Source organism: Botrytis byssoidea (assembly GCF_014898295.1).
Source record: "Botrytis byssoidea strain MUCL 94 chromosome Unknown BBYS_022, whole genome shotgun sequence".
NCBI lineage: Eukaryota > Fungi > Ascomycota > Leotiomycetes > Helotiales > Sclerotiniaceae > Botrytis > Botrytis byssoidea.
The window spans coordinates 2,310-28,321 of NW_024065863.1; the positions used below are offsets into that span (position 1 = coordinate 2,310).

The 26,012-nt window shown below is 38.2% G+C and overlaps 4 protein-coding genes across 4 annotated transcripts; 2 read left to right on the forward strand and 2 right to left on the reverse strand.

Annotated features, from left to right (window-relative positions):
- Positions 1-1,227: 1,227 nt before the first annotated feature.
- Positions 1,228-4,917, forward strand: EAE97_009400 (uncharacterized protein). The gene is made up of 3 exons (XM_038879915.1): positions 1,228-1,503; positions 1,635-3,143; positions 3,212-4,917. The coding sequence occupies exons 2-3, from the start codon at positions 1,649-1,651 to the stop codon at positions 3,859-3,861; spliced, it is 2,145 nt and encodes a 714-aa protein (XP_038729026.1). The 5' UTR covers positions 1,228-1,503; positions 1,635-1,648; the 3' UTR covers positions 3,862-4,917.
- Positions 4,918-8,885: 3,968 nt separating this feature from the next.
- Positions 8,886-14,153, reverse strand: EAE97_009401 (uncharacterized protein). Its single transcript, XM_038879916.1, has 2 exons — positions 10,542-14,153; positions 8,886-10,196 (listed from the first exon to the last, which is right to left on the reverse strand). Exons 1-2 carry the CDS (start codon positions 13,458-13,460, stop codon positions 9,552-9,554), a joined length of 3,564 nt encoding a protein of 1,187 aa, XP_038729027.1. The 5' UTR covers positions 13,461-14,153; the 3' UTR covers positions 8,886-9,551.
- A 1,751-nt stretch (positions 14,154-15,904) lies between these two features.
- On the reverse strand, positions 15,905-19,470 carry EAE97_009402 (uncharacterized protein; the record flags this gene model as incomplete). The annotated part of the gene is made up of 6 exons (XM_038879917.1): positions 15,905-16,112; positions 16,162-18,236; positions 18,286-18,717; positions 18,770-18,945; positions 19,000-19,219; positions 19,288-19,470. The coding sequence occupies 6 exons, from the start codon at positions 19,468-19,470 to the stop codon at positions 15,905-15,907; spliced, it is 3,294 nt and encodes a 1,097-aa protein (XP_038729028.1).
- A 2,139-nt stretch (positions 19,471-21,609) lies between these two features.
- On the forward strand, positions 21,610-23,160 carry EAE97_009403 (uncharacterized protein; the record flags this gene model as incomplete). Its single annotated transcript, XM_038879918.1, has 3 exons — positions 21,610-21,918; positions 21,972-22,441; positions 22,491-23,160. 3 exons carry the CDS (start codon positions 21,610-21,612, stop codon positions 23,158-23,160), a joined length of 1,449 nt encoding a protein of 482 aa, XP_038729029.1.
- Positions 23,161-26,012: the final 2,852 nt, after the last annotated feature.

Sequence of the window (26,012 nt, forward strand, 5' to 3'; positions counted from 1 at the left end):
GCCGTGGAGGCCGACTAGGTAGGTATTGTCACGGAGTAGAGATAGAGATAGTGAGATGGTCACGATGGGATGCTTTACTTTTTCTACTATTTTGTGCTGAAATCCAAATGGACTTCTATTCCCCGGATTATAAGACAGTCAGTCAGACGGCGTACAAGTCGCTTGATAAATAGTCAGGTAGATCAGATAAACCATGGGACTGACTAGGTTGTCAATATATACTTGCTACATATCCAAGACCCATACCTGTGTCTATTCTGGGTATCTGGGTATATATCGAGGAAAGCAAACAAAAGCCATAATACATTTGACCTGCAAACTCTCCTGTACAATAAGATACTATATCTATCCATGGATATTCATGTTGCCGCCACAAAAGCCAAATGTTGTCATCTTCATAATGCATGAAATCCTTCGAATGGCGTATGGCGTATGGCGTCCTCTTTCTTTCCGCTTCCCTTTCTCATTCCAAATGTCCAAATCGAGGAAGAAAACAACATCAGCCCATCAAACCAAGTGTGACCAACCACCAACCATCATCCATCATCCATCATCCATCATCCATTTATCAATTCCATCACTTCAAACACACACCTAAAATATGCATAGAATCAACATCATTGTCAAATCGCAATCCAAGGCCTTCAAGACCTTCAAGACCTTTACACAAACAACATTATCCTTCGTACATTACCCAACATCAACATCAACATCAACATCAACATCAACATCAATATCTTATGCGAATTCTTAAACAATATCCACCATCTACCCAACTTCTCCACTCACGGGAACTCTCCCATGATCATAAAGTCTTAAAATCTCCCCTGCTTCATATCGCATCATCCCTGGTCCCTTCTTAAACCTTTTCTTCTGACGCCCTTCACTGCCTGTCCTCGCCTCCCTTGCGTCCCTTGTACTTGATATCTATTATCGTTCATTCTTTTCCCATCGCATTGTCTGTGTTGGTGGTTCCATCTTTTAAGAATCATTTGAAACACTTCTTCCCTTACCAAACACGAGGAAACGAGACGGCTGAACACTCGCTCATCACACACACACATCCATGCCCCCTCGCCCCATCCCATCCCCTCATTCGATTTGATCAACGCGCGCGCCAGTTTTATACCATTTTTGTATTGTAGCTGAAGCTGGGAATTGATATACAGACAATCACTTTGCCATCATCATCATCATCATCATCATATTAATCCTCTGGAATTTTGATTCTCTTCTTCTCTTCTTCTCTTCTTCTCTTCTTCTCTTCTTCTCTTCTTCTCTTCTTCTCTTCTTCTCTTCTTCTCTTCTTTCCCCTCTCTGCTCTCGTCTTGAACTCCTCCACTTGACCTCTTCTCCCTCTTCATTAACATGTTTACTATTATTAAATATTTTAATTCATCCGTATCATCAATTCGTTCACTTCATTCAATTGTTTTCTTCATCGGGCATTGATAATTTGTTATCGCATATCGATACGCTATCATAGCTACCCAAATTATCTAGGTAAGCCCTGTCAATCTAAAGAACCATCCCCTCCTAATACGAGTAAGATCTATTGATTTTTTGCTTTTTTCTTCTGCTCTTGCTTTTGAATAATAATGTGAAGTCGAGCTGATATGAACGGACGTTGGTAGATTCCTCCTTGGAGATGGCTACAAAATACAAAATACCAACAGTGGAATCAATCATCGAAGATCCCGAAGATGAATCAAGGGACGATGTAAGGGGTACTGAAAGAGAATTCCAGAGCAGCATAACTCGTCGTCAACATCGATCAATTCACGATTCCACAATGTTTTCTTCACCCACAAAAGCAAATACGAGTAGGGAAAGAGATAGATCAAGAAGGTTGCATAAATCTACTTCCAGTGGCAACAGACATTCTGCATCAAAACCAAAACCTAAGCATACAAATGCGAAGCGCGCAAGTGGATCATCTTCAAAAGGAAATGAAATGGAGGGGCAACGTCTTCGCCAAAGGCCCGTACAACGGAACCGAGATTCAAGTTCATCATCGTCGTCATCGTCAAGCTCTTCGGATGAAAATGAGAATATCCCTAATCACAAATCGGTCCTTGCTGCTTCAAGAGCAAAATTAACATCACCATCTATGATATCCAATCTAACATCTGTGACTACATCAACCAATAAATCTAGTAGCTCAAGTGGAAGTAACTCAACCGTAACTCAAGCTTCTATTACAAAAGGTTTATCCCTAGGAAAAGAAGCTCAGGCTAAAGAAGAGTCTTTCTCGCCAGCTGTACCATCTCCTCCGAATGTGTTCGCCTATTTACAACAGGACTCCGATGAAGAAGATGAAGAAGTTGGGGAGGTCAAGGAAGATGAAGCAGAGGGCAAAAAGGCGGAGACACAAGAAGATACCTCTAAATGGTTGATTGACCATGGCGATAAAAGTTTCACCCCAGTATCACGTCCACATACTCCAGAGGAACATCCAAGTGGTCCTTCATCCGTCTCAAGTAGTCTTCACAGTGATGATTTCTCAGCACCAGAAGCCGATATCGACACAGATAGGAGTACATCACCAGAAAGAAGTGTGAATGGTCGAGAAAATCTACGAGTCACCACGAATTCAAAAGATGCCTCAGTCAAATTAGCGTCTCAAATGGCAGCTGCCAATCAACGACAAAATTATTACGGAGCAGCTCCATCATTTGGAACACCAAAAACCCATCATCGCACAGACAGCAACCCACTCTCTCCCGCTGATCTGGAGACACCTCGCAATCCACATCCACCCAAGCATACACTCCAATCTCAGATTGATCCGACTATCACAGGCTATGAACTCCTCGCTTCTCGCTTATCAGCATCTTCCCATTCCGGTTCCGGCTCTGATACAGTAGTGGAAGATCGTATCAAGCCCATGTATCGAAAATTCGAAGCACTCAATCATCGTCTTCTCCTTCATCTTCAAGATGAAATAAGCGAACTGGAAGAACAATTGCAAAGATTGGATAAAGCCGATACTGAATCTAGAAGGTTACGACATACTGGTAATGGAAATTTCGGGGTGGATGTGATTCCTGCATCGAGAAGAGCAAGTGAACAAATGGGTGGTGATTTACAGTGGCACAAAATGGATGTTCTGGGGAGGATCGGTTACAAATTGGCTCAATACAGTCAGCACTCCTCACTATCCCTACCTTACCCCATACCCCACACATCCCCCCATACTAACCTCATCCAGATCAAACTCTAACCTCGTTCCACTCTCTTCAATCACTTCCTCCCGCTACTCAACCGGATATTAGCCATTATCGAGAATACCTTCAAACCGTCCGTCCCATAACCGAAGTGGAAACTAGATTCTTAGATCCAAAAGTTGAGGATGATTTAGTTTCAGTTGCTTCTGCTTCTTCTGGTTTCAGAAGTCAAGGTCGTCATCGAAATGGAGATCAATTCATTCGTCATAAACGTTCATTACCATCATCAATATCAGATAGTAGTGATGATGATCGTCCAATTGAGAGAACACCCACCAGTAGCGCTGTCGACTCACCTCTTCATCCACCACCTCATTTAACGCATGATCATCTTGGAGTGGGAAATGCAATATCTCATGCAGAAGATTTCCCCACTTTGGCATGTGCAATAGCTCTCAGTATCTTCATACCGATCCTGACTTTCGCAACCATCCCAACATTCCTAGGCAGAATGACGGTGGTTTGCTTGGTCGGATCGGGTATTGTAGGAGCACTTGTACAAAGTGGATTTATTGGCCTAAATGATGTGATTGAAAGTATTAAGGGTTTGAAAGGTTCACAAAGACGAGAGGGATTGGTTTGCGTGGGGGTTTACTTGGGGTGTATGGGGGTGCTTGCAGGGGTTGTTGGGTAATAAATCCTTTTGTGTATGTTCTGGAAGGCATCAGGCCGTTGTGATGCTATACTGGATCTCTTCTCGGTTATTTTTCGCATTCGAATCTTTCGATTTGCATAACTACCTCTGGCCAACAATTCTGCACGGGAAGATAAGAGCTCTCCATAGATTGAGTTATGATGTGTCGAGGAAGTTTTATTCGGTCAAGATGTTTTTTCTGGATTTCCTATCGACTTTGCTTGGTCTAGTTTTGTTCAGTTCACTCGGTTCGCTTGGTTTGACCGGATTTCACGTCTACATGATACCCTTTCTTCTACTTTATCTCGGCCGGTTTTGGGAATTGACGATTTGGCGCTATGGCTTTGATTTAGTCACTCGGTTTCTCAGGTTTTCGGATTTGTTCATCTCTTTTCATCTCTTCCCTTTTCATCTCTTATTTCTTCTCTCGTTTCTTTTGAAATAGAATTTCTTTATTCGATTAGCCTTTTTCAAGGATCGATATAGGGAATCCTATTACGCAATCAATGAAAGATTGTACTATGCTATGCTAGGGTATCAGAATACGTACGATAGGGAGATACTTATGGTTGCGATTACGGTTGTGTTTGTGGCTGTAATGGAGTTCTTGTATTGTATTCTATGGTGTATTCATATGTATGCGTTTTTTGATGGATGGGGTTTCTGGAGGTGGAATCTTTGTGGGGAATTTGTTCAAGGGATTTGTATGATGGATGGATATGAACATGAATAGGAGGAGGAGGAGGAGTATGAGTATGAGTATGAGTATGAATATGAAGAAGAGGAGGAGGAGTATTAGTATAAGTATTATGTATTTGGAATTTTGACAATGGGCATTAGGGAATTGGGAAATGTGGACTTGAGATTTGAGATTTTGATTTTGGATTGGAGATTGGAAATTGGAAATTTAGGATCTCAGATTGGAAATAAGGATTGGAAATTTCTTGTATATGTATGCATATCTATATGTGTTTATGTATACCTATCTACATAAGATTCTACAATGACTTTTGGAAAGAGATGATATAGAATGAAAATGAAAATGAAAATGAAAATAGTATTGCTTTTTTCTCAAATATATTTATTCAACAATATTCCAAAAACTGTTATTAATTATTATATATAAAAAAGTTAAGAAAAATTAACATATTTGTTACTTTGAGATTATTAGATGTAATTATTTTATTAAACCTAATATTAACCGATATCCCTGCATCGTGCACGACCCTGTATCTTGCACGCTTTAATTTATTGAATTAAAAATTGATTATAAATCCAAAACTGCTTATAATAATATTAAAATTTATAAAAAACAGATTGAAGATCAGCTAAATATAATAATAAGTTTTTGATAAATTTGAAATATCAAATAGAATATTAATTGATTTTAAAAAATAATATTTAAGATATTAATAATTTAATAAAAATTTATATTAGAATAAATTTATATTATTAAAATAAGTTTTTTGAATTAAATTATATTATTATTATTGAAAAAAAGCTTGAAATTCTGAAAAATATAAAAATTAAGTTTTAAATATAATTTCAAAAATATGTATAATATTCAAAAAAATAAAAAGAATTTAAAAATTCTTTTTAAAATATTTTAAAATGTTTTTTATAGATTTTAAGAATTTGAAATTATTATTGGATTTTAATTAGAAAATAGAATTTTTATATATTAGAAAATATATAATATATAAATAAAATTATAAAAAAATAATATAATTAAAAACTATAACTTATTATATATTAAATTAATATATAAAACGAAAAAAAAGAAATGAAATAAAATATTCTATTTTTTAAAAAAAACTAAAAATATTATAAATCTATTTTTAAAAGAATTATTTTTTTAAAAAAAATCCTCAAATTTTATATATTTCTAATAATTTTATAGATTAAATCTAATTATAATTTAATATTATAAATATTCTCTTTTTTTATTAATATTCAAATTAATTCCGTTTTAAAATTTTTTTTAAAAAAAATCTTTTTTAGAAATATTTATTATTAATTATATAATCCTAATATTTAATTTTATAATTTTTTTAATAATTGATAATATATATATATATATTTATAAAATATAGTTATTTTTAGTTTTCTAATCAAAATTAATCTATTAATAATATTATATAATTAAAAAAATTAAAAATCATTAAAAATACTTGATTTATAATCAATTTTTTTAAAAAAAAGATTATTTATAAAACCTTAAATAATATATTATATAATATCAAACTTATAATATAAAAACTTTAATTTTTTTATTTCTTTATATTAAAATATATTCAAATTTATAAAAAAGAAATTGAAAATCAATTTTCGCTATTTCTATTAATAAATAAATTAATATATAATATTTTTGTATTAATAATTTTAATATTGAAATTATATTATATATAATAATTATTTTTATATTTTGATTATTTTATAAAAAATAAATAGTAATATAATATATTATATATAATTATTAATAGAATTCAATGATTGATTAATTATATATTGAATTTAGAATATCTTTTTTAAAAGAAATAAAAGTGTGCACGATATAGGGGCGTGCACGATATAGGGATATCGGTTATATTCAATTCAAAAATGTTTGAATAATTTCAACTACATATTAAAACTAATATTTTTAATATATTAGATCTAATATCGAAAAAAAATTAATCTGAATACGCCTTAACTCACTCACTCACTCACTCACTCACTCACTCACTCACATACTTCCAACATATCATTCCGTCATCTCATTATCTCATTACCCCATAATCAAATCACACCTAATCATCAAATCACATCCACCAGTGGGTGCACAGACTCACGGGACACTTAAGAGGAAAAGCACAATCTCACACCAAAAAGAGCTGTTTTGATAATTCAATTAAAATTCAAAAAATTGATATTTGACTTTGAAATTAAGAATTATCATTCTTAAGCATAAGAATTTTATATAATAAAAATTTTATTTCAAAAAAAAACAAAATTCAAGTTTATACAATCGATTATATAATATCCCATCAAATTTTTTAATAAAAAAACATACTATTTGATTTTTAAATTCAATATTTATTTTTAAGATTCAATCTTTATATATTATATGAATTTTATATTTATAAATCATATATCTTAATCTAAATAATATTAAATAGAATTTGGAATTTTGATTGAGTTTTGAAGTTCATAAATTTGAGTGTGAAATTGTGCTTTCCTGTCACATTGTCCCGTGAGTCTGTGCACCTACTGGTGATCTAATCAAACCAATACCAAAAATAAATAAAAATGAATAACGTGGTTTATCAAGTGGATCACTTTCACCTCAATTTTTTATACATCAATTTAATACACATTTTATCAATTAATTATTATAAAATCAATTATCAAAAAAGCTTGAATACTTCTAACTATCAAAACTATTCAAAAAAATAAAAAACTTAATATACAACAATTTGTTAAGATATATAATATACTATTTATAATATTATATTATAAAATAAATAATTTAACTTCATATACCAAAACTCAAATAAATTAATATAAACTTACAGAATTAAAAAAAATATCATTATTCAGTATATTCTTAATATAAATTCAAAAGGTTTTCCACCTAAACTCAAAAGGGTAAAAGATATAGCAAACCATATTCTTAAATCGAAAAATAGAAAAATGATTAAAAAGCTTTAGGTACATCGATTTGTAAAATGTTATAAAGAATTAAAAATATATTTTAGTTATATTTATAACTTTCAAAAAGCTTTGTACAAGAATTCTAAGCTTCTTTGAATATGATTCTGTTTTATATTGAATATACAAATGAAACATAATATACTAAATTATAATATATAGAATTTCAATAAAATAGGTTTTATAATAGGAGTTATAACTATTAATATAATAATTACTAGTATTAAAAGGAGTAATAAAAATAAAATAATATAATTAAACAATAAGAAATAAGTAATAGCAATTATATGTAATAATAGTATAAAGGAAATTATATTTTCATTTCTGGTAATTCAAGAATAAATATATCTCTTCAATTGATATACAAAAACCGATTTTTCTATAGATTGGATTATTAAATCTATTAGCAATGAATAGATAAATAATGAAATAGAATTGGAATGATTAAAATATTTTGATAAATATATAATAAATTGTAGAGTAAATAAATACTGAATGTTAATACTAAATAGATATAAAAGCTATAAATCAAGAACTTTTCAAGTATATTGTAAAGAGAACAATATCATATACTTAAGTCTATTATTGTATTCAAATTATTTAATTCAATTATTCGATATTGAATGTTTTAGTAAATTAAAATAAAAATATAATATCCAAATTGAGGAGTTTATAAGGATATATATCAATTATATTTTAAAGATTGAATTCCTTATAGTTTTCAAAACTATATATTAATAATCAATTATAAATCAGAATATAAAATCTGGATTCCGAAGAATAGGATTAATATCTTTTAATCCTAAAATAGTAATCTCAAAATTAGATATTCGAATATATATATTTATTTCTCTTTTTATCAATTTAAATCTTTGGATTTCTTAAATTCTTTACAATTCTATAAAAGCTTTTTTTTAATCAATATTAATTAAATCTCGAATAAATTATTATTAATCAAGCTTTTTTATATTTATATTTGAAATTGTATTAATTTTAATTAAAGGTATAAAAAGATTAGTTTATAAGAATACATTTTTAAATACAAAGATTTATATATTTCAAAAATGAATTAGGCATTAAGCAAACATCAATACACAAAAAAAACTCAATTACATTTAGGAAAAGTATTTACTAGATAGAAAGCTATAGATATATTATTTCAATAAAAGATTGATATTTAGATTTAATATAATAAATATCAAAAGAAAAGAAATTTTAATAAGAAAGTATTTTCTAATTAATATTATAATAAATATAGAAAAATAGATTATAATATAAGAATCTATTAAAATAATATAATAGATTCTAGATTATTAGATTCTTAATAGTTTTAATTAATTGATTTAATTATTATTGAATAATATAAGTTTAAAGTAGTAAATTAAGGTGAAAATGATTCACTCAATGATATAATCCATTCGATGATAAACCACGTTATATATATTCTTTTAGCTTTCCCGCCCTACCTCACCTCTCCCACCTTCATATTTTCAAAGACCAGAGAGTAGAGTATAACAACACGATACGATACGATACGATACGATATGATACGACGACACAATATAATATAATATAGCAAGCAAACCATCATTATCAACCTCAAAATCTCAACCAACAACCAGTCCATCCATCCAGTCTAATTTCCACTTTCAAAGATAGCCGCCCACCCTCATTCCTCATCCCTTTTCGTTTCCTCATCTTCCTCAAACAAACAAACGCTGCTCGTAAAAGCCCCTGGTATAATGAACTCTAAGTTCCACAAGATGCCATCCCATCCAATCCCCCACCAATCAATTCAATTCAACCCCACCTCTCCAGTTGCATAACCAGCAAAAACATTTAAAGAGACTTAGGTAACCACGCCATAGAGCGTCAGCTAAACTCCCAACACCATAACAGACCCTTCCAAAACTCTCCACTCAAACTCCAAGGCAAAGCCAATCCAATAATGCAGTCCCTCCAAATCCAGCTAGCAAAATAATCTAGAAGAATCCTGCCAATCAACCATCCTTGAAATGCTCGTTATGATTCGTCGCATTATCGAAAATTCGTTTATATTCGTCGTCATTCTTTTCTCGCTCTCTTCTCTCCTCAGCTGTCTCTCTCTCATCACTGGTAAACCTCTCTCTCACCACACCCTTTCCCTTCCAATTCATTTCACTTATTCCGCTCGTTCCTCCACTCCTCTCACTTTCTCTCCCCTCCTCAATATTAGTAATCCCACTAATACCACCCTCATTAAACCCCAGACTTCGCGCATGGACAGGTTGACTCTCCATTGTTGTTCGTCCTCCAAGAGATGCCGGAACTGCTGTTCCACTTCCCATGATACCACCATTACTAATTCCCCCAGGTCCAATATTTCCATTTCCAATTTTGCCCGTTCCCTCAGGTCCCATCCCCGGGCTTCCGGTGCTTGCAGTCCTTACACTATTATCAGAGTCCTTTTTCAACAACTTCGACGGTCTCGGAACCGTGGCATCCGCCAACTTTCCAGGATTGATATTTAAGTTTGGATTTAATGAATCTGAATTTTGCGAGATTTCATTATGTAATGGACTAGAATGACTCGGCGAATTGGAATGTTTGCTTGACGCATCACCATCTTTACTGCGTTTAGAACTACGCGAGGATATGCGACCTTGCTGAACGTTTAGAAGATATGAGATTAGTGCCGTGTGCCGTATAAGTAATGCGATGGGGTGGATAAGATAACAAACTAAGAGCAATGATAGAGCAAAGAGGGCGTAAAGCAGCTACGTGCTTGAATATTTTTCTCGCGGTTAATAGCGAAATGGCACCTTGACCCGCCCTTGATATTGAAATTATCCACTGAGAGCTTTTCGATTTTGATCCAGAGATGAATATAGAATAACCGTGAATTGAAGCGGGTTATCTTTTCAACAAACTCAACTTCAAGATGTGGAGGATGATGAATGATCAACAGCTTGACCAGCTATTGGTGCGGTGTCAGAACCGTCATCACTCACCTGTTTCGCCCATCTCAATCCACAACTATTACACAAGTCTCGATTTCCACTCGGTCCCCTCCTCCACTCCGGGGTATTCTTCGTATGGCAATTAGCACAATCTCGTTGGACGTTACCAGGTAATTTTCTTCGTTTTCGTTTCTTTCGGGCATTCACTAACGATGCTACCTCTTCAGCGAGTGATCGATTTTCCTTTTCCATTTGTCGAAGTTCATATTGCCAACTTGTAGCGCGTGTCGTTTTCAATTCTTCGAAAATGTTGTCCCTAGACGCCAAGGCTTCATCTTGAGAACCTATTGGAAGCCCGGATCCACCTGGTTGCGTGATAGGTATAGTTGTGGTACCAGAAGCTCCTGGTGTCATAGGTTCAGGATAGGGGCTAGCCTGAGGACGAGGTAATTGATTGTTTGATGATATTCGATCGGAAGTTTGTGAATCTGATCTAGTCAAGGGACTCATGATCATTGTTTTACCGCCAGGAATGGTAGTACCGTTAGCTCCAGTGGCCGAAGCAACATTTCGAGATGCTTTATTAACCAATCGAGTCTGGGCAACAAGAAAGGTAGGTTTATGGCCCTCCGATGCATCTCCCGGATAGAGTACTGTCTCGGTTTGTATGACAAGACCACGCTTATTGAAAAGTTCATGTGAGTATTTGACAATCTTTCCCGTTCTTGCCTTTTCTAAGGCTCGACCAAATGCGACCTTGGAATCAGCACGCATCAATGCTTGAATGCTTGTACCAACAAGATCGTCTGGTGTACGATCTAGGAGGGATCGAACATTTGCTGCAACAAATAGAAACATGCCCGACGTCGACAATTTCGAATACATCTGTTGATCGCTAAGACCATCCATTCGCATCAAGTCGCTTCTAGCCAATGCATACACTGGTCTCACCCGGCCAACCATGACTATGCATTTTCGACCTTTGCCTTGCTCTGCACAAAGAGAACCGTGGCTCTCGAACCATGTGTAGCCACTATTCTTTCGACGAATGCGGAATACAACATTGACAGCACTCCCTTGTGATGTTTCCTTCAATTCTCGAGTGACAGGAACTATATCACTAGGATGACAGATGGAAGATAAGGCAGTTCCAACCAGCTCAGATGCGTCATATTCCAAGACTTGACAACACGACGGCGAAAGATACATGAATAAACCTTTCAGAGAAAGAACATGAATAACATCATCACTATTTTCCAGAAGCACTTTATCGAACATTCTCTTGGTGGTTTCCGGATCGCTACCATTGTCGTATGAAGCTAAGGCTGCGCTAACATCGTCTCGACTTATCGTTTGCCCTGCATCAATTAGACGAATATTTTGCTGAGGTGGTTGCCATTGATATCGTGGTAATGTGCCTTGTTTATAGTTCATGGTGTAAATCCCACCGCTCATGCCATCGATACTAGTTGGGTTCGCGACAACATCAACCTGAAAACCGACCACCAGAGAAAGTGTAGGGTCGTCATCACTTGCAGGGATAGGAATCATCGTCAAAAGATTCATGAATGGCTGACCTCCTCTTCGATAGTTGATAATGGCCTGCTGAGTTTCCGTTCGGTTGTCGACAGCTTTCTTGAGTTCATAGACCTTGTCATTTTCCGTGGCCGTCCGACGTTCACCAGCTTGGATCTTGCCATCTGGTGATTGGAGAAATCGACAATTTCTTCCTAATACCTCATGTCTGGAATACCCGGTAAGGTTCTCAAAAACATCAGATACATATATTATAGGACAATCTGTCTCTCGTAGATCGCAGACAACAAATGCACATGATAAATCGACGGCGCCTATGTTAATAACTTTATTTGGCCTTTTTGCCACTCTTATCAATGCTCCAAGCATATCGAACCCAGTGCTGGAGTATATATTCGAAATTCCTTGTCCCGATGGGGAGGTGTCGGGAGCGGTGAGGGCTGTGGGTGTTGATGTAGATGTGGGGACCATAGCCGTACTTGATGTTCGTGTTAAAAGATTCGAAGGTGCATTTGAAGTAGACGGAGAGTTGTAATTGATTAAGGTTTGAGGCATGCTCATAGCGCTTGGTGATTGGCTCATGACATCGAATCTCGAAGACATTGCTTCGTTGTTCTCATCTTCCAAGGGTCTCATTATCATACCTTCTCGAGCTCTCAAGAGCGACTCCGATGTTGTGGGGCCCATGATAACGGACCTCGATGATATCTCTTCGTTATTTTCATCGGTCATCGTTCTCATTCTCCCACGGTCTTGACCCCCCATAAACATATTCGAGTCCATCGAATCCATAGGATCGTTCCCGTATACCGTAGGTGAATAATTATCATTCGAGTACATGCCCATCGGCGAATCTTGAGACATACTATCCATACCTATGGAAGCATAACTTATCATCCCAGGCATCATATCTCCCGAAAACGAGCCATATCCCATGGTTGTATCCATCAAATTTGGTCGCACAGAGTCGGAATAACCAAGTTGCTGCATTTGTGGCATTATACCCATTCCAGACTCCATCCCTCCGCCATAAAGGTCATTCATATTCAATTCGCTCAAGGATTGTCGACGTAACATTGAATTCTCAGAAGAAGATGTTGGGGTGGCAAATTGAAAATCGTTCAGACCGACATCACTGTTACCAAATTCTAGCATGGAAGATCTGCGATCGTGATCTTGCGAAAAGTCTTGTGAGTAACTCTGCCGCCGTTGTAATTCGTTATTATTCTGCATGATAATTTCATCCAAACTATTTCCACCACTCATGCTATGGTTCATGCTCATGGAACTTCCGTTAGATTGAGCGGAAGGCCGCTGTTGTTGCGGTTGCGGTTGAGGGTGCGGTATACTCAGAGACCTAGAATGTGCCCTCCTTTGAGCAACCTGCCGCTGCAGGTCCTCTTGGGTCACTGGCATATTGAAGAAATTACTCATGATAACGTCGACATCTGCGTCGGAATTGCTGGTGGCTGTATCGAAGTCGAGTGTACGGTAATGACACCCGAGTGTTGAGAAGAATTGAAACTTTGCGTGAAGGTTGAATATTCTTTCGGCCTCCCGTGAAATCTTCTCTACACTTGATCTAGTTCACGAATTCTCCACCACTCAAAGGATCTCAAGATGAGACTCGACGTTTGTGTATATTTATAGTGGTCGTAGTCCTATCAGGGTTTTTCTCAATCAAGTATGCGCTTTGTCGTATGCCATAATTCTTCCTGGGTCGCAGAGTATCGAGTCGCAGGATCCACCAGTTCTTCTCAGAATATTTCAGAAGACGCACTCTCGGTCGGAAGATACTTGTATGTTTTGTAGAGCTTGTGTACTTTGTACAATTTGATTGTCTTTCGTTCCGAAAATCTGCGGGGGGCTTTACGTCGGAAGTGGATATCGGTTTCGAAAGTACCGATGGTTGAAATGCGTGGGATTTGTATCGATATTGCAATATGGATGGATAAATGGCAGTCTTCCACGATGCTGGTGGGGATTCGATCCGAGGTAAGTGAATATCATACAAATCAATAAAATAAATATATTTTCGATATCAATTGACGTTGTTTGTAAAGGGGAAACAAAGCTTGGTTAGTAGTAGTGTTAGTAAGTACTATATAGTTAGACCAGGACGATCAGTGAATCAACTTTTGTTGTGGTGATGCAAGAACCGAAAGGCAAATTTACTAGGGAGATAGGATAGGTAGTTGTGATTTGAAGATTGATTACATAATGCTTTAACTGTAAGGGAAGTTTTTGGTAATCATGCATATAAATTATATAGTTATTGTATATGTTGTATACATTGACTTGACTCGAGTATCAATATATGCATAACTATGTGTATCTTTATTTCTTATATTCTCAAATGACAAAGATCCTTAAATAATATAATAGACTTACCTATTTATACAACCTCACAATTCTACCAATCTCTTCACCCTTCCTATTTCTAATCTCGAGATCTAAGCAGATGATGCACTAAATTCCCAAAGAGAATATCTCCCGTCCCGTCTGCGGACACTCCCATGGTTAGGAGGAGGTTAGGTCCTTCCATACACATGAGTGAATTTAGCTTTCAATATTCTTATTAATGCCTTAGGTATCCAAGAATCTAGGTAGATTATTGATCTACTCATCCGTGCTATCCCATCTCTATGAGAAGAAAACCCCGAGTCAACATTAATCATCAAGACAACTCCTCAACCCAACTTCTCAAGTAATCGTCAATTCTCCTTCCCAATCAATAGAGATCAACATACAAATCACTATATATGAGAGATTATAAAACAAAAATGAAATCGAAATCGAAACATCATTTTATCACGACAATCATCAATCATCAATCATCAATCATCTGGATTCGATAGGTGGTTGAATTATTATTATTATTGTTATCATCGTGCCTGGTCCTTAGACCTAATTGCTGATTGATACGTATATACCTAGCCAACATCAAAAAACAAATCCTCCCCCCCCTCCCCTCCTTTCTCTCTTTTCTTCGACAAAAATCCCTTCTCTATCTATCACCCCTCTACCACTCTACCTACCCGTCACTTAGAAATCCATCTACAGAGTACATAGCCAAACCCACCCACCTTGATCTCTCCATCCCTCTCTTTTACATTCCATCCCTCACACACCGATCTACCCACTCACCCACTCACCACCCACCACGCATCCCCTCCTTTTCCCTAGTCTCTCCCCCCACCAAACCAATGCAAGAAACCATCGAATTCCCTCCCCCTCGTTCCCCTCCAAAATGCTCGGCACCACATAATCCCAGTTCAAAGATGCCGAAAGCCCAGTGTCGGGCACCACGGCATTGCGTCACCATATGCAAGCCACTATCATGTAGGGACCCCAACCCTTTCTGGGTTACCATTATGGCCCTTAATTAAAAAAGTATCACGAATTTTCTCAAGGATTTTATAAGTATATTTTTTTTTTTTTCATTCGCCTATCTGTAACTTTGAATTGACCCTATTCTTGTTGAGTCAAAGGCTCATCATATTAGAGACCCTCTGTTCTCTCATATTTCTTTCCCACTTCCCGATTTTTGGTCCATGTGCATCCGAGGCTTTCCTAAGCTATTTAAAACATGAGATGGTCTGATCAAACCCTTGTTACCTTCCTCCTCAGAAATGGAATGAAAAAAATGTAGCTTGCAGTGGCTCCCGGTTGATCGCCATGTCATTCCACATACCGATTGAACTCGTCGAGTAATATTGATGACTAGCCAAATTCCAACCACCACCTTAGCCTAACCATCCCAATGGTAACCCGGAAAATATACGTGCTCATATGGTATCATTCTATCATCAAAACTTCATCTCATACTCTCCACCACCCATGAAGGTCGAATATCAATCCCAAGGCAAAGTGAAAGATCAAGCAAACCATGGATGAACCTTTACTTGTGTCTCGGAGGAAAGTTGCGCCAAAAGTTGAGCGGGATTTAAACTTGCGGCAGCAAGGAGGGCTTTGGTAGCTTCCACAACTCTGTTTGCAGTCTGGCCTTGTAGTGTTTGACCTGCAAGAGCTTGAGCAACGAAAACAAAGACCTTGGCTGGTTGAGAAGTAACGGCAGGATTTTGTCTAGATGTGTTAGTCATGTATAAATCAAATTTTGGATATATAAACTTACTGTTCAATGAGCTGAACAAGGAAAAGGTATGCATATGGAGCAGCCTCTTCATCGTTGACAATAGGTAAAGTATCGATCCATGCTGTGACGACTGCTTGTTGATTCGCAACACCAGATGCATTGTAATGTAATATCTTGGCAATGGCAGCACATGCATTTTCTGTCGCGTAAACATGTTCATCGCCTCTAGCGTCGGGGATTTGCGTAGCATCAAACAAGAGCTGGATTGTGTTGCCTACAAACTCGGTCCAGGGTGCACCTCCTCTGTGGGCTGCGACACCAATACCATATGTAGCGGCTTGACGATTGGCGGGAGCAGGGTCTTGGCATCCAACAATCAAGGGACCCTTGATAAGGGGTTCCATATATCTAGCGCTCTCTGCACCGCAGAACTCGAGGACATCATCAATGATACACAATCCCCATTGTCTTTGTGTGGGATCCTCGCTTGAAAGAAAAGCGGAATATGTTGTGAGGAGTTTCTGCCACGATTCTAAGAAAGCGGGACCATGGTTCTTGAAGATACAGTGGAATGCCTTGTTCATGTCGGAAAGCAGAGTTTGATCGTCTTCAATAGCGTAAGTTGTTTCATCGGAGTCTTCATCACCTTCTTCTAGATTGGCATCAGCTCGTTCTTCTGCCCTAGCCTTAACGCGTTCTTTGTAGTCTTCTAGGGCAGAAATAGCAGAATCCATAAATAGATCCATTTGTTGCCTAGGAAGACAATTCTTGCCCATAACTTCCACCGACTCGTAAAAGCATTGATACATCTCAGCAAGTGTATCAATAGCTGGTTCGGCACTCAGAACCTCGAGAACCTTGGGGATTGTTGCTCCCCAAAGGTCTCGTAGCTGAGAAGACTCAGGACCGTATGCTTTCTTGTAGGAATTGAGTAATTGCGGCACACACTTCGCCGAGACCACTCGAACAGGATCATGGAAGAAGAATGCCAGACCTGGCAAGGCAATGTTCACCATAACACCCTGCACGTAGGGAGCAAAATGGGCCTCCAAGACTTGAGCGTAGACCACCAAGAGCTCGATGGCCATGTGCTTGTCATCAAGAGTGCTAGTTTTGATGCCGATGACTTTGCCCTTGAGTGGAACAAGCTCCCAGCCCTCTTGTGCCTGTACGGCCTCAACTTCATCCTCATCATCAAGAAGTTGAATATCTGCTTTAGCACTTGCCAACTCCAAGAGAGGAGGCATGACATATTCAAGATATGCGAGGAAGTCGGTTCCCATAACCCTACACATACGTCCCCAGCAGTGCATGAGGTATTGAGCTTGTGGATCATCCGGATCCACAATGCCTTGCTGAACATTGGCCAACAATTTGACCAAGTCGATTGCGTCGTTGCCTAATCGCTCTTTTCCGACTGCCAAAGCAATTAGTGTAGCGCATTCCATTGCTTTTGCGCGTAGCAGACGGAGCTCCTTTGTTGATTCTGCCTTCAAAACGTTGAAGAGAATAGGCATCAAGGTATCGTAGTATTTGGCAAAGGCTTTTTCTGCGGAGTCTGCAATAGTTGCGATGGTAGAGAGAGCTTGTTCTTGAACATATCTCTTTGGGCTTTGAAGGAGTTGGAACAAGTTACTCAACAAGTCATCGAGGTATGGCTCAAGGGTCCCCTTTTCAGCCTCTTCACAGAAATTGACGAGAGCTGCTGCTGCATGAGCTTGGACACGTGGCTCTGGGCTCTTGAGGACCGGGATAATGCTGCCTACTACAATTTCGTGATATTGCTCCTGCATAGTTCCTGCAAAATCGGTACTCATCTGTCCAAGAGCATTGCAACCGGCCCAACGCACACGCGGATGCTGATCACTCAAAGCAGGGACAACAAGCTCTAGAACTGTTTTCAGCTCTCCAACCATCAAATCCCTGCAGCCTTCTGAAATCGCTGAGATGGCCATCAATGCAGCATGCCTATCTCTCCATGCTTCGGAAAGCATCATTCTGGGAAGCCAGTTGAAGGTAGGTGCCAAAATAATTGATCCTCCGAGCTTGTTTGCCAATCGATCCATACATTGCTCACCAGCAACGTGATTCAGGTCGCTCTCCTCTGGATCCATCTGTTTAAGTCAGTTAGTGGTTTGATAAATTGAGTGGGGATATTCGTACATCATCTGAAGCATTCCATTCGGCTGCATCGTCGTCATCCTCGCCAATGTCAGTCATGAGACTCAGACATTGAGTAATCATATCCGTCACAAAGCTCGAATCTTTCTTGACCATAGCTGGAGCATAATCGGCAAATGTTGCCATGAGCTCGAGGGCATTTTGGCGAACCACGTCGCTCAATTCCTTCTCCTGGATTGTTTGAATACAGAATGTGACTAGGTTGTGAAATAAAGGTTTAAACATCTTGGGAGCAACCTCTGCGAGGGTCATGAGTGAGATAAGTGCTGTGCTGAGACTATCCGAGTCCAGACTTTCCTTCAAGGGTGGTAGGATCGAAAGGACTTCTGGAATAAGGCCATAATATTTTAACTGTGACTTCTTGCCGAGACTGGAGAAAAATGATGTAAATGCTTCCATAGCTGCCAAGCGGACCTTGTTGTGTGATTAGTGATTGCCGTGTATCTTAACAGTCAAGGGAACTCACTGCAGTTTCGGTATCCTGGAAACCATTCTTGAAAGCTGTTAATACTGTATCTTCATGTTGCTTTTCGATTATGCCAGGAGTCGTAGAGAATATTCTGAACGCTATTTCTCTCTGTCCAGCTATTTGTGAAGAACTCAGGGTAGAGAGAACACCCAAGATTTCTGGCCACTGTTCACCTATGAAATGTTAGATTGACCTCCTTGAACATTTCCTGGGCCCAAGTATCATACCATTATCAGAATATTCTCTAGCTATTTCAGCGACCGCATCTCCAATCTTATTTCTGACTGGATTCGACTTCTCCAGGCCTAATGCCTCTATGAGCTTTTGTCGGATAATATATGCTTCTTGTTTTGGAATGGCGAGAAATAATTCGATCGAGTTGTTCTCATCAGTCTTGCGAGACTTGGATGCGATACGACGGAAGATAACTGCTGCAAAGGATCGAGTCTAGAAGATGATTGAAATTAGGGACATGAATGTTCAAGTGGGATGTTGAGACAAGAGATGAATCTTACAGTTGAGTCGTTGGAACCATATATTTGTTCAACCAAGCCCATCAATAACATTTCAGGCTTGGTGGCTACCCAGTTGTTGTTCAAGTGCTCTTCAGCCTGCGTACGGACATTATTGTCGGTAGACTGTAGAGCAGACAGCAACTGTGCAAGCTCTGCATGCGCATCTGCTGGAAGGACAGACATGATGGTGGAATGTGGGTGGGAAGACTCGAAGGGTTTCAAAGGGGACGAGGGATCGGAACGTCGAATATTAAGGAAGAAGTTGTAAACTTGGGCGCGAGGCGCATTCAATGCGCCTTAATTCCTACAAAGTCGAGGATGGAAGAGAATTATTGTACGAAATGATAAGAAAATCGAAAGCGTAACGATTTGTCGGAAGGGAAAGAAAGAATTCTTTATTTAGAAAGTTGACGTTGGATAAAGTTGTGTTGTCGTGGTGGGGGTTTGGGATTTTTAGATTTTGGAATTTTAGAATTTTAGCATTTTAGAATTCCCTCCCAATTTTTTTTTTGGAGATCACCAAGCATTTAATAAAGTGACTCTCGCGCTAAAATCTCGGATCCATCTTAGTGGTCTCTACTCTACGATAATGGGCTATGGTATGGCTAATGAATGAAAGGCCTTGTCAGCGACGGTTTTAATTCAATGAATACCAACAGGTACAAGGTGACCGTACTCATGGAGAACCCTTGATACTGGTCTTGAATATATACATTATTATGTACATGACATTACCAGTACGATACATTACAATCCAGCTACCGTACCTACCTAGGTATTCATGTCTCAGTCCTTTCACAAAGTTTTATTATAATACCTACCATTCATTCACTGACGATGTGAGGATAAGGTAAGGGTACTACGACCTACCTACGTACCTAGGTAGTAGGTTGCCGGGTAATTATGACTTGATTCTCGGAACGATAATGCGTCTCCTCTATTTTCTAATCTAGGTACCCCTCCTTGGAACCCCTTGCTGATGAAAGACTGATTGATGAAGACACCAATGTTACTCCTTCCTTTCCATGCCTAAGAAGTAACTCATAGTACCGATCTATCCAGTCAGTACTGGGTGACCATAAGTGGTCAGAACACAGCCTCATCATTCCATCTCATCCTACGTATTGGCCTTCTTTCGAGATGGACGCGCGCACCACTGATCCTTGAATCATGAAGAGTACCTAGGCACTCTGGGTAGTACGAAAGAACATTTGATAGGTATGAATGGCCGTGTTACTGGGTTCGTGTATCATACCGATTGCCCCTCTATTAATACCTAGGTAACAAAAGTGTTGGCTGGCAAGAGGTCAAGGGTCTGGTAAATTTGATATACCATAAATGATATGAGTGTAAGGACGTGAAGAGCAAAGAATAACAGAACATCCTGTCTACTTAGATATTAGGTCCTCATCAATTACCTACCTAAATGATCGTAAATAAAGATTGTACTCATATACTCAAATACCTACCCAATGCTCCTCGCAAAACGCAAATCGCAAATCACAAATTCCTATTCCTCTCTTCTCTTCTCTCCCTCCCTTCAAACATCTCTGTATTAACGTAGTTTATTAGTGTGTGCACTATATCAGTATATGCACCACTTCAAAATACATCTAAATTAATCTTTTTTTAAGATTTGTATTTTAATAACAAATCATTATTTTTTTCCAAAAAAAAATATATTAAATAATAATAAAAATAAGATATTTAGAAATCTAAATTTTATATAAATATTCCTATTATATTTCTAGAAAAGTTGAAATTGTTACGATTTTCATTACAAAAAAATTATTTTAATAAGAATTTTTATTTTAATTTAAAATTTTGGAAAATAATTCGATTTTCATATTATTTATATAAACAAATATAATAATTTCCTTAAAAAATCTAATTATATTAATAAATAAAGAAAGTGCACAATTACACACAAACATATTTTGTATATAAAATTCGTGATGCACATACTGATATAGTGCATGCACTGATAAACTACGTTATCCCATTCTCAAAATATGATCAAACTTGGTAGTAAATATCATCCCTTCCCCTCGTAATTTACAGCAAATCACAATTTATATTAACTACTTAAACAGTCATCATGACCAAATTTACCCCAATTTTTTAGATCGGAAGGGATCTTAGCGTGCTGCTACCCCTCAATCCATGTTCGCTATGATCATCATTCCCATCTATGCTCCAACAACAATCAAAATCAAAAATCATCAATCCAACAAATTAAAATCACGACTCATACAATCCCAAAGAACAAACTACATACTTGGGTAGCGATAAATTCAAGTCTCATATTAATCTCTCTCTGCCATGGCAGATCGCACAGTCTTCGACCCTCCTCCGAGGCAAAGTACTTCTTCACCGAGTAATATCAATCCTGCCAATATCAATCATCGTTCGAGCTTCGCCGATAATCTACGTCAATCACCAAGAGCTCAAAGGCATCCATCATTCACACAAGCTGCGGTTCAAGAGTTACTAAATCACCCCCCGGCACAAAAAGGTGGAGATCCAAAATTCGCAGGAAGGGATTGGAGACAAATTCACGTTGGAGAATTGGTACAGAAATCTGATATCCATTGGTGTGAACTTGATACAGATGTTGAACATGCGACAAAGGTTTGCATAAGTCTCTTCATGTTATTCATTTTGAATGTTAATCTCTTCGATAGGCGCTCATAGAATCCGGCCCCCCAAATGTCATTCTTATCCGCGAAACTCCAAACGATGTGGCTGCTTGCGACAGCTTCGACTACAACGACCTCAATGCATACTTACTTGTAGTCCTTGGATTAGCAAGCCCCGATGAGGAACAAACAGATACATATTCGCAATTAGCAAGCAAAGCTCAGGAGCGCGCACCTATTCCACTTCGAGATGTAGTAACACTTGCCAAAAAAGAACCTCTGACAACCCTTTCGGAATCGGAAGACCTTTCGAAAGCCGTAGAGATATTTGGCAGTGGTGTACATCGTATTCTTGTTTGCAAGCCAGGCACTACAACAGTTGTGGGAATTTTGAGTCAGTTGAAATTGGTTAAATTTCTATGGGATAATGGTAGTAGTTTTCCAGCCATCGATCAGTTATATCCAACTATTCTGAGAGATTTGAATATTGGAACACAGCACGCTATCGCAATCAAGTGAGTTGTCAGTATCCTCACAACATAACCTCTGCTAACACGGGTCTAGTGGTGACAAACTTCTCACCGATGCTCTTCAGCTCATGAGCAACGAAGGACTAACCAGTATTGCAGTGGTTGACAACGCTGCAAATGTTGTTGGTAACATATCAACAGCTGACACTAAACTTCTTACACACACAAGTAGTCTACCTCTCCTTCAATCCTCTTGCATACATTTCATCTCTGTCATATTGAGCGAACGAGGAATTGGTGATGGAAAGGATTCATTTCCGGTCTTTCACGTCAACCCATATTCGACTCTCGCCCATACTGTAGCGAAACTTGTCGCAACCAGGTCTCACCGTATGTGGGTCGTCGAATCGGCATCTCCGTCTCCATCAGCTCCTGCAACCCCATCCCTCGCACATGCCTCTGTTGTTCAACAACCCAGTGGCAGTGGTTCCGTGCCGCCTTCTCCTTCATTCCCTACCGTATCTGCCGCAGCTTTACCCGGTGCACGCATCTCAGGTCGTTTGACAGGTGTCATTACTCTATCCGATATTCTCAATCTCTTCGCTCGTACATCAGGTCTCAACCCTTTGAATCCAAATGAATCTCGAGCGAGAAGAAGAAGGAGCTCAAGTTCTTCTTTAAGACCAAGTATAGACTCATCGAGAGGAGATTATCTGGATACAATACGAGGCGAGCGTGGGTCAAGTGTAGATAATAGAAAATGAGGAATTGTGTGACGAAAAGTGTGCGGGGTTGAATTTTCGACATTAACAAAGAAAGTGAGGATGAAAATGTCAACTTCAAACCTCGCCTGTCACAGGGAGGCCTCGTCCAAGGAGGAAATGATTCAAAGCGAAATACGTAGGAGCAGTCATGCAACATGCTGAGCAAAATTCCGAAAGCTATACGCATCGTTTAGGATGAACAGCAGATTTCGAATTGAAATGAGTAAACGAGGACCCGAGGAAGCCCCCAAAGTAATGAGAGTACCTAGATCAAAGGTGCGTTCGATCTTTATAGTGAGCAAAGCGTCATCTTGATAGGTTGCAATTTCTCTTTTTTTCCTTTCGCGCGCGTGCTCTTCTACTCTCTTCTCGGGAGTTGCATTACATCATCGAATCGAATTGAATTGGAATTGGGAGATGCAGAATATTTCTAGATAACTTAGTCTTAGCAATAACATATAATATGATTCAATAAATTCATATCTTCACTGCATCAAATTCAAATTTTATTATATCGGATACGTATTGATTATCGGAACTGTGGAATCATCTTTGTGGGCACTTGATATATAAAGCACTTGGTTATATCTTTATGCTTCTACTCCCGCCCCTGTTTCTACTTCTTCTCATACTCACGCTCGCAATGATTCATATAATAATTACTATCCTCGTATATTTTATATCAGGTTGCGTACTATGTGTATGTCTTGTGCAGATCCTTTGGTAGTTTGTTTCTTTCCTTTTTCCTTTCTGCTTTTTGCTTTTTGGGTTCTAGAGTTTTGGTATTTTTGGGGGGGGGGAGGTTTTGAGGGGAGTCTTGAGGGAAATCTTGAGGGAAATCTTGAGGGAAGTCTTGAGGGTTTTTGGAGGGGGTGGGATGGGAGATAGAATGGAGATGGGATGGAGATGGGATGGAGATGGGAGATGGGAGGAAGAACAAGAAGAAAGAAAGTCTACAGCTCTTCTGTTTTAAATGAGGGTTGAGAGGAAAGAGGAGAACGGGAGAGGAGAAAGATATTCATTATTATTACTATTATAGAAGTGATATTATTGGGCATTGGTAGGATAAAGGAATGAAGAGGAGTATGGAATGGAATGAGGTGGAGTGTAGATTGAGATTGAATGGGGATGGGGTGATAGATGATGGGTGATAGATGATGGGTGATGGGTGATGGGTGATGGGTGATAGGTGATAGGTGATAGGTGATAGAAAGGTATAGGGAGAGGAAGAGAGGCAAGCGGGGGGAATGAATAGGTTAGGAGAAGGATGAAGAGGAATGGGGGGGAAGAGTAGGGGGGGGGGGGATGTAGAGGAGATAGAGGGAGGGTTGGGGGAGGATGTAGTGTAGTGGTTCGGTGTATATGATTAATGAGGAGTGTAGAGATAGAGATAGAGATAGAGATAGAGATAGAGATAGAGATGAACTGTAAAAGAGTTCTATATACCATATGTGATGGGGGAATTCAGAAGATGAAAAGTACTAAAGCTATCTATATCTGATCATTCTTTTTCCCTTCTACTTATTTCAATTCATCGGAGTACTTGGGAGATGGAAGTATTGATGTTGATGTTGGTGAATCCGCAATTGGAATGGGAATTGAATTTGAATTTGAATATGAATATGAATATGAATTTGAAGTGGTGTCCGGTAGGTGGGGAGGTAGTGTTTAAGGTGGATGATGGATGAGATGGTCCTGAATTATGAGTGATAGTTTGATGCGAGAAGATAGACTTGACTTGACTTGACTTGGCTGGACTTGATTTCTGTTCGATTCGATTGTTCAAACTGCAATGTTTGAGAAGGAGATGGGAAGCTGGGGGATTTATTCATTGTACACCTGGTTCTCATCACTTACCAATTGGTGTCCGCATGGTGGAAGTCATGATATTGTCGCGGTTTGATCTGGAATGAGATGTAGTCGGATAAATCTCGGTGGTGGTTTGTTGGCTGTGCTGTGAAGTCTTGGTGAGATCACACTGGTTTGAGTGGAATCGACTCCGTGCGTCATTGTGTGCGTTGCGTAGAGACTAGCATCGACATCGTCGGTAGCAATTCTATTGTATCCTATCAATTCTTTGAGTATTATTTTCTATCGGTTCGAGTATCAATATCATATTTGGTGACGACGTTTGTTCAAAAGGGTAGTTTGGAGAAGGATCTCGAGTCTGAAGGTATTAATGAGTTCAAACTGCTACCATCCAATACCTACGCTCTGCTACAATCACATCTTGTTTTCTTTCACCATGATGATGAGTAATCACAGATGACATTTTGAAGACGACATCAAAGCTTTCCTGCATTGAAGTCTCTTAAATCTCTTCCTCATCAAAGTTCAGTGCTAAATCCAGATAAAGTGGATCGATGACCGAATATCCCGTTGTAACTTGTATCCGACAGATCTTTTCTGCAAGAAGCTTTGGTGAGAGGGAATCCCGGAAATAGCAGGTATCATAGAATCTTTCGAACTCCTGACTCAAACAATTATCACTAGGTGAGGAAGATTAAATCTAGATTGGGATCTTACATGTCAAGCAAGTACCGAGGATACCTACCTTGATACTGAAAATTATCAACTGTATCAATTGATGCAAGAACAACATTAATACGCATAATTATATATATATATATAGTTATACATGATATAACTTATCAACCTCCTGAAAAGAGTATTTCTTGATAAGCATTAGAGAATTTTGGTGAGCGATTTTGTATTCTTTACTGAACAGGGGTTTGGAAAGTCCTACATGAGACTTCGGCCGAATTAGAACCTATCCCGGAGGCGCAAAATTTCATTAAAACATTTGAGTTTGAACCAAAAAATCATTTTCATTGAATCAATTCTACCACCTA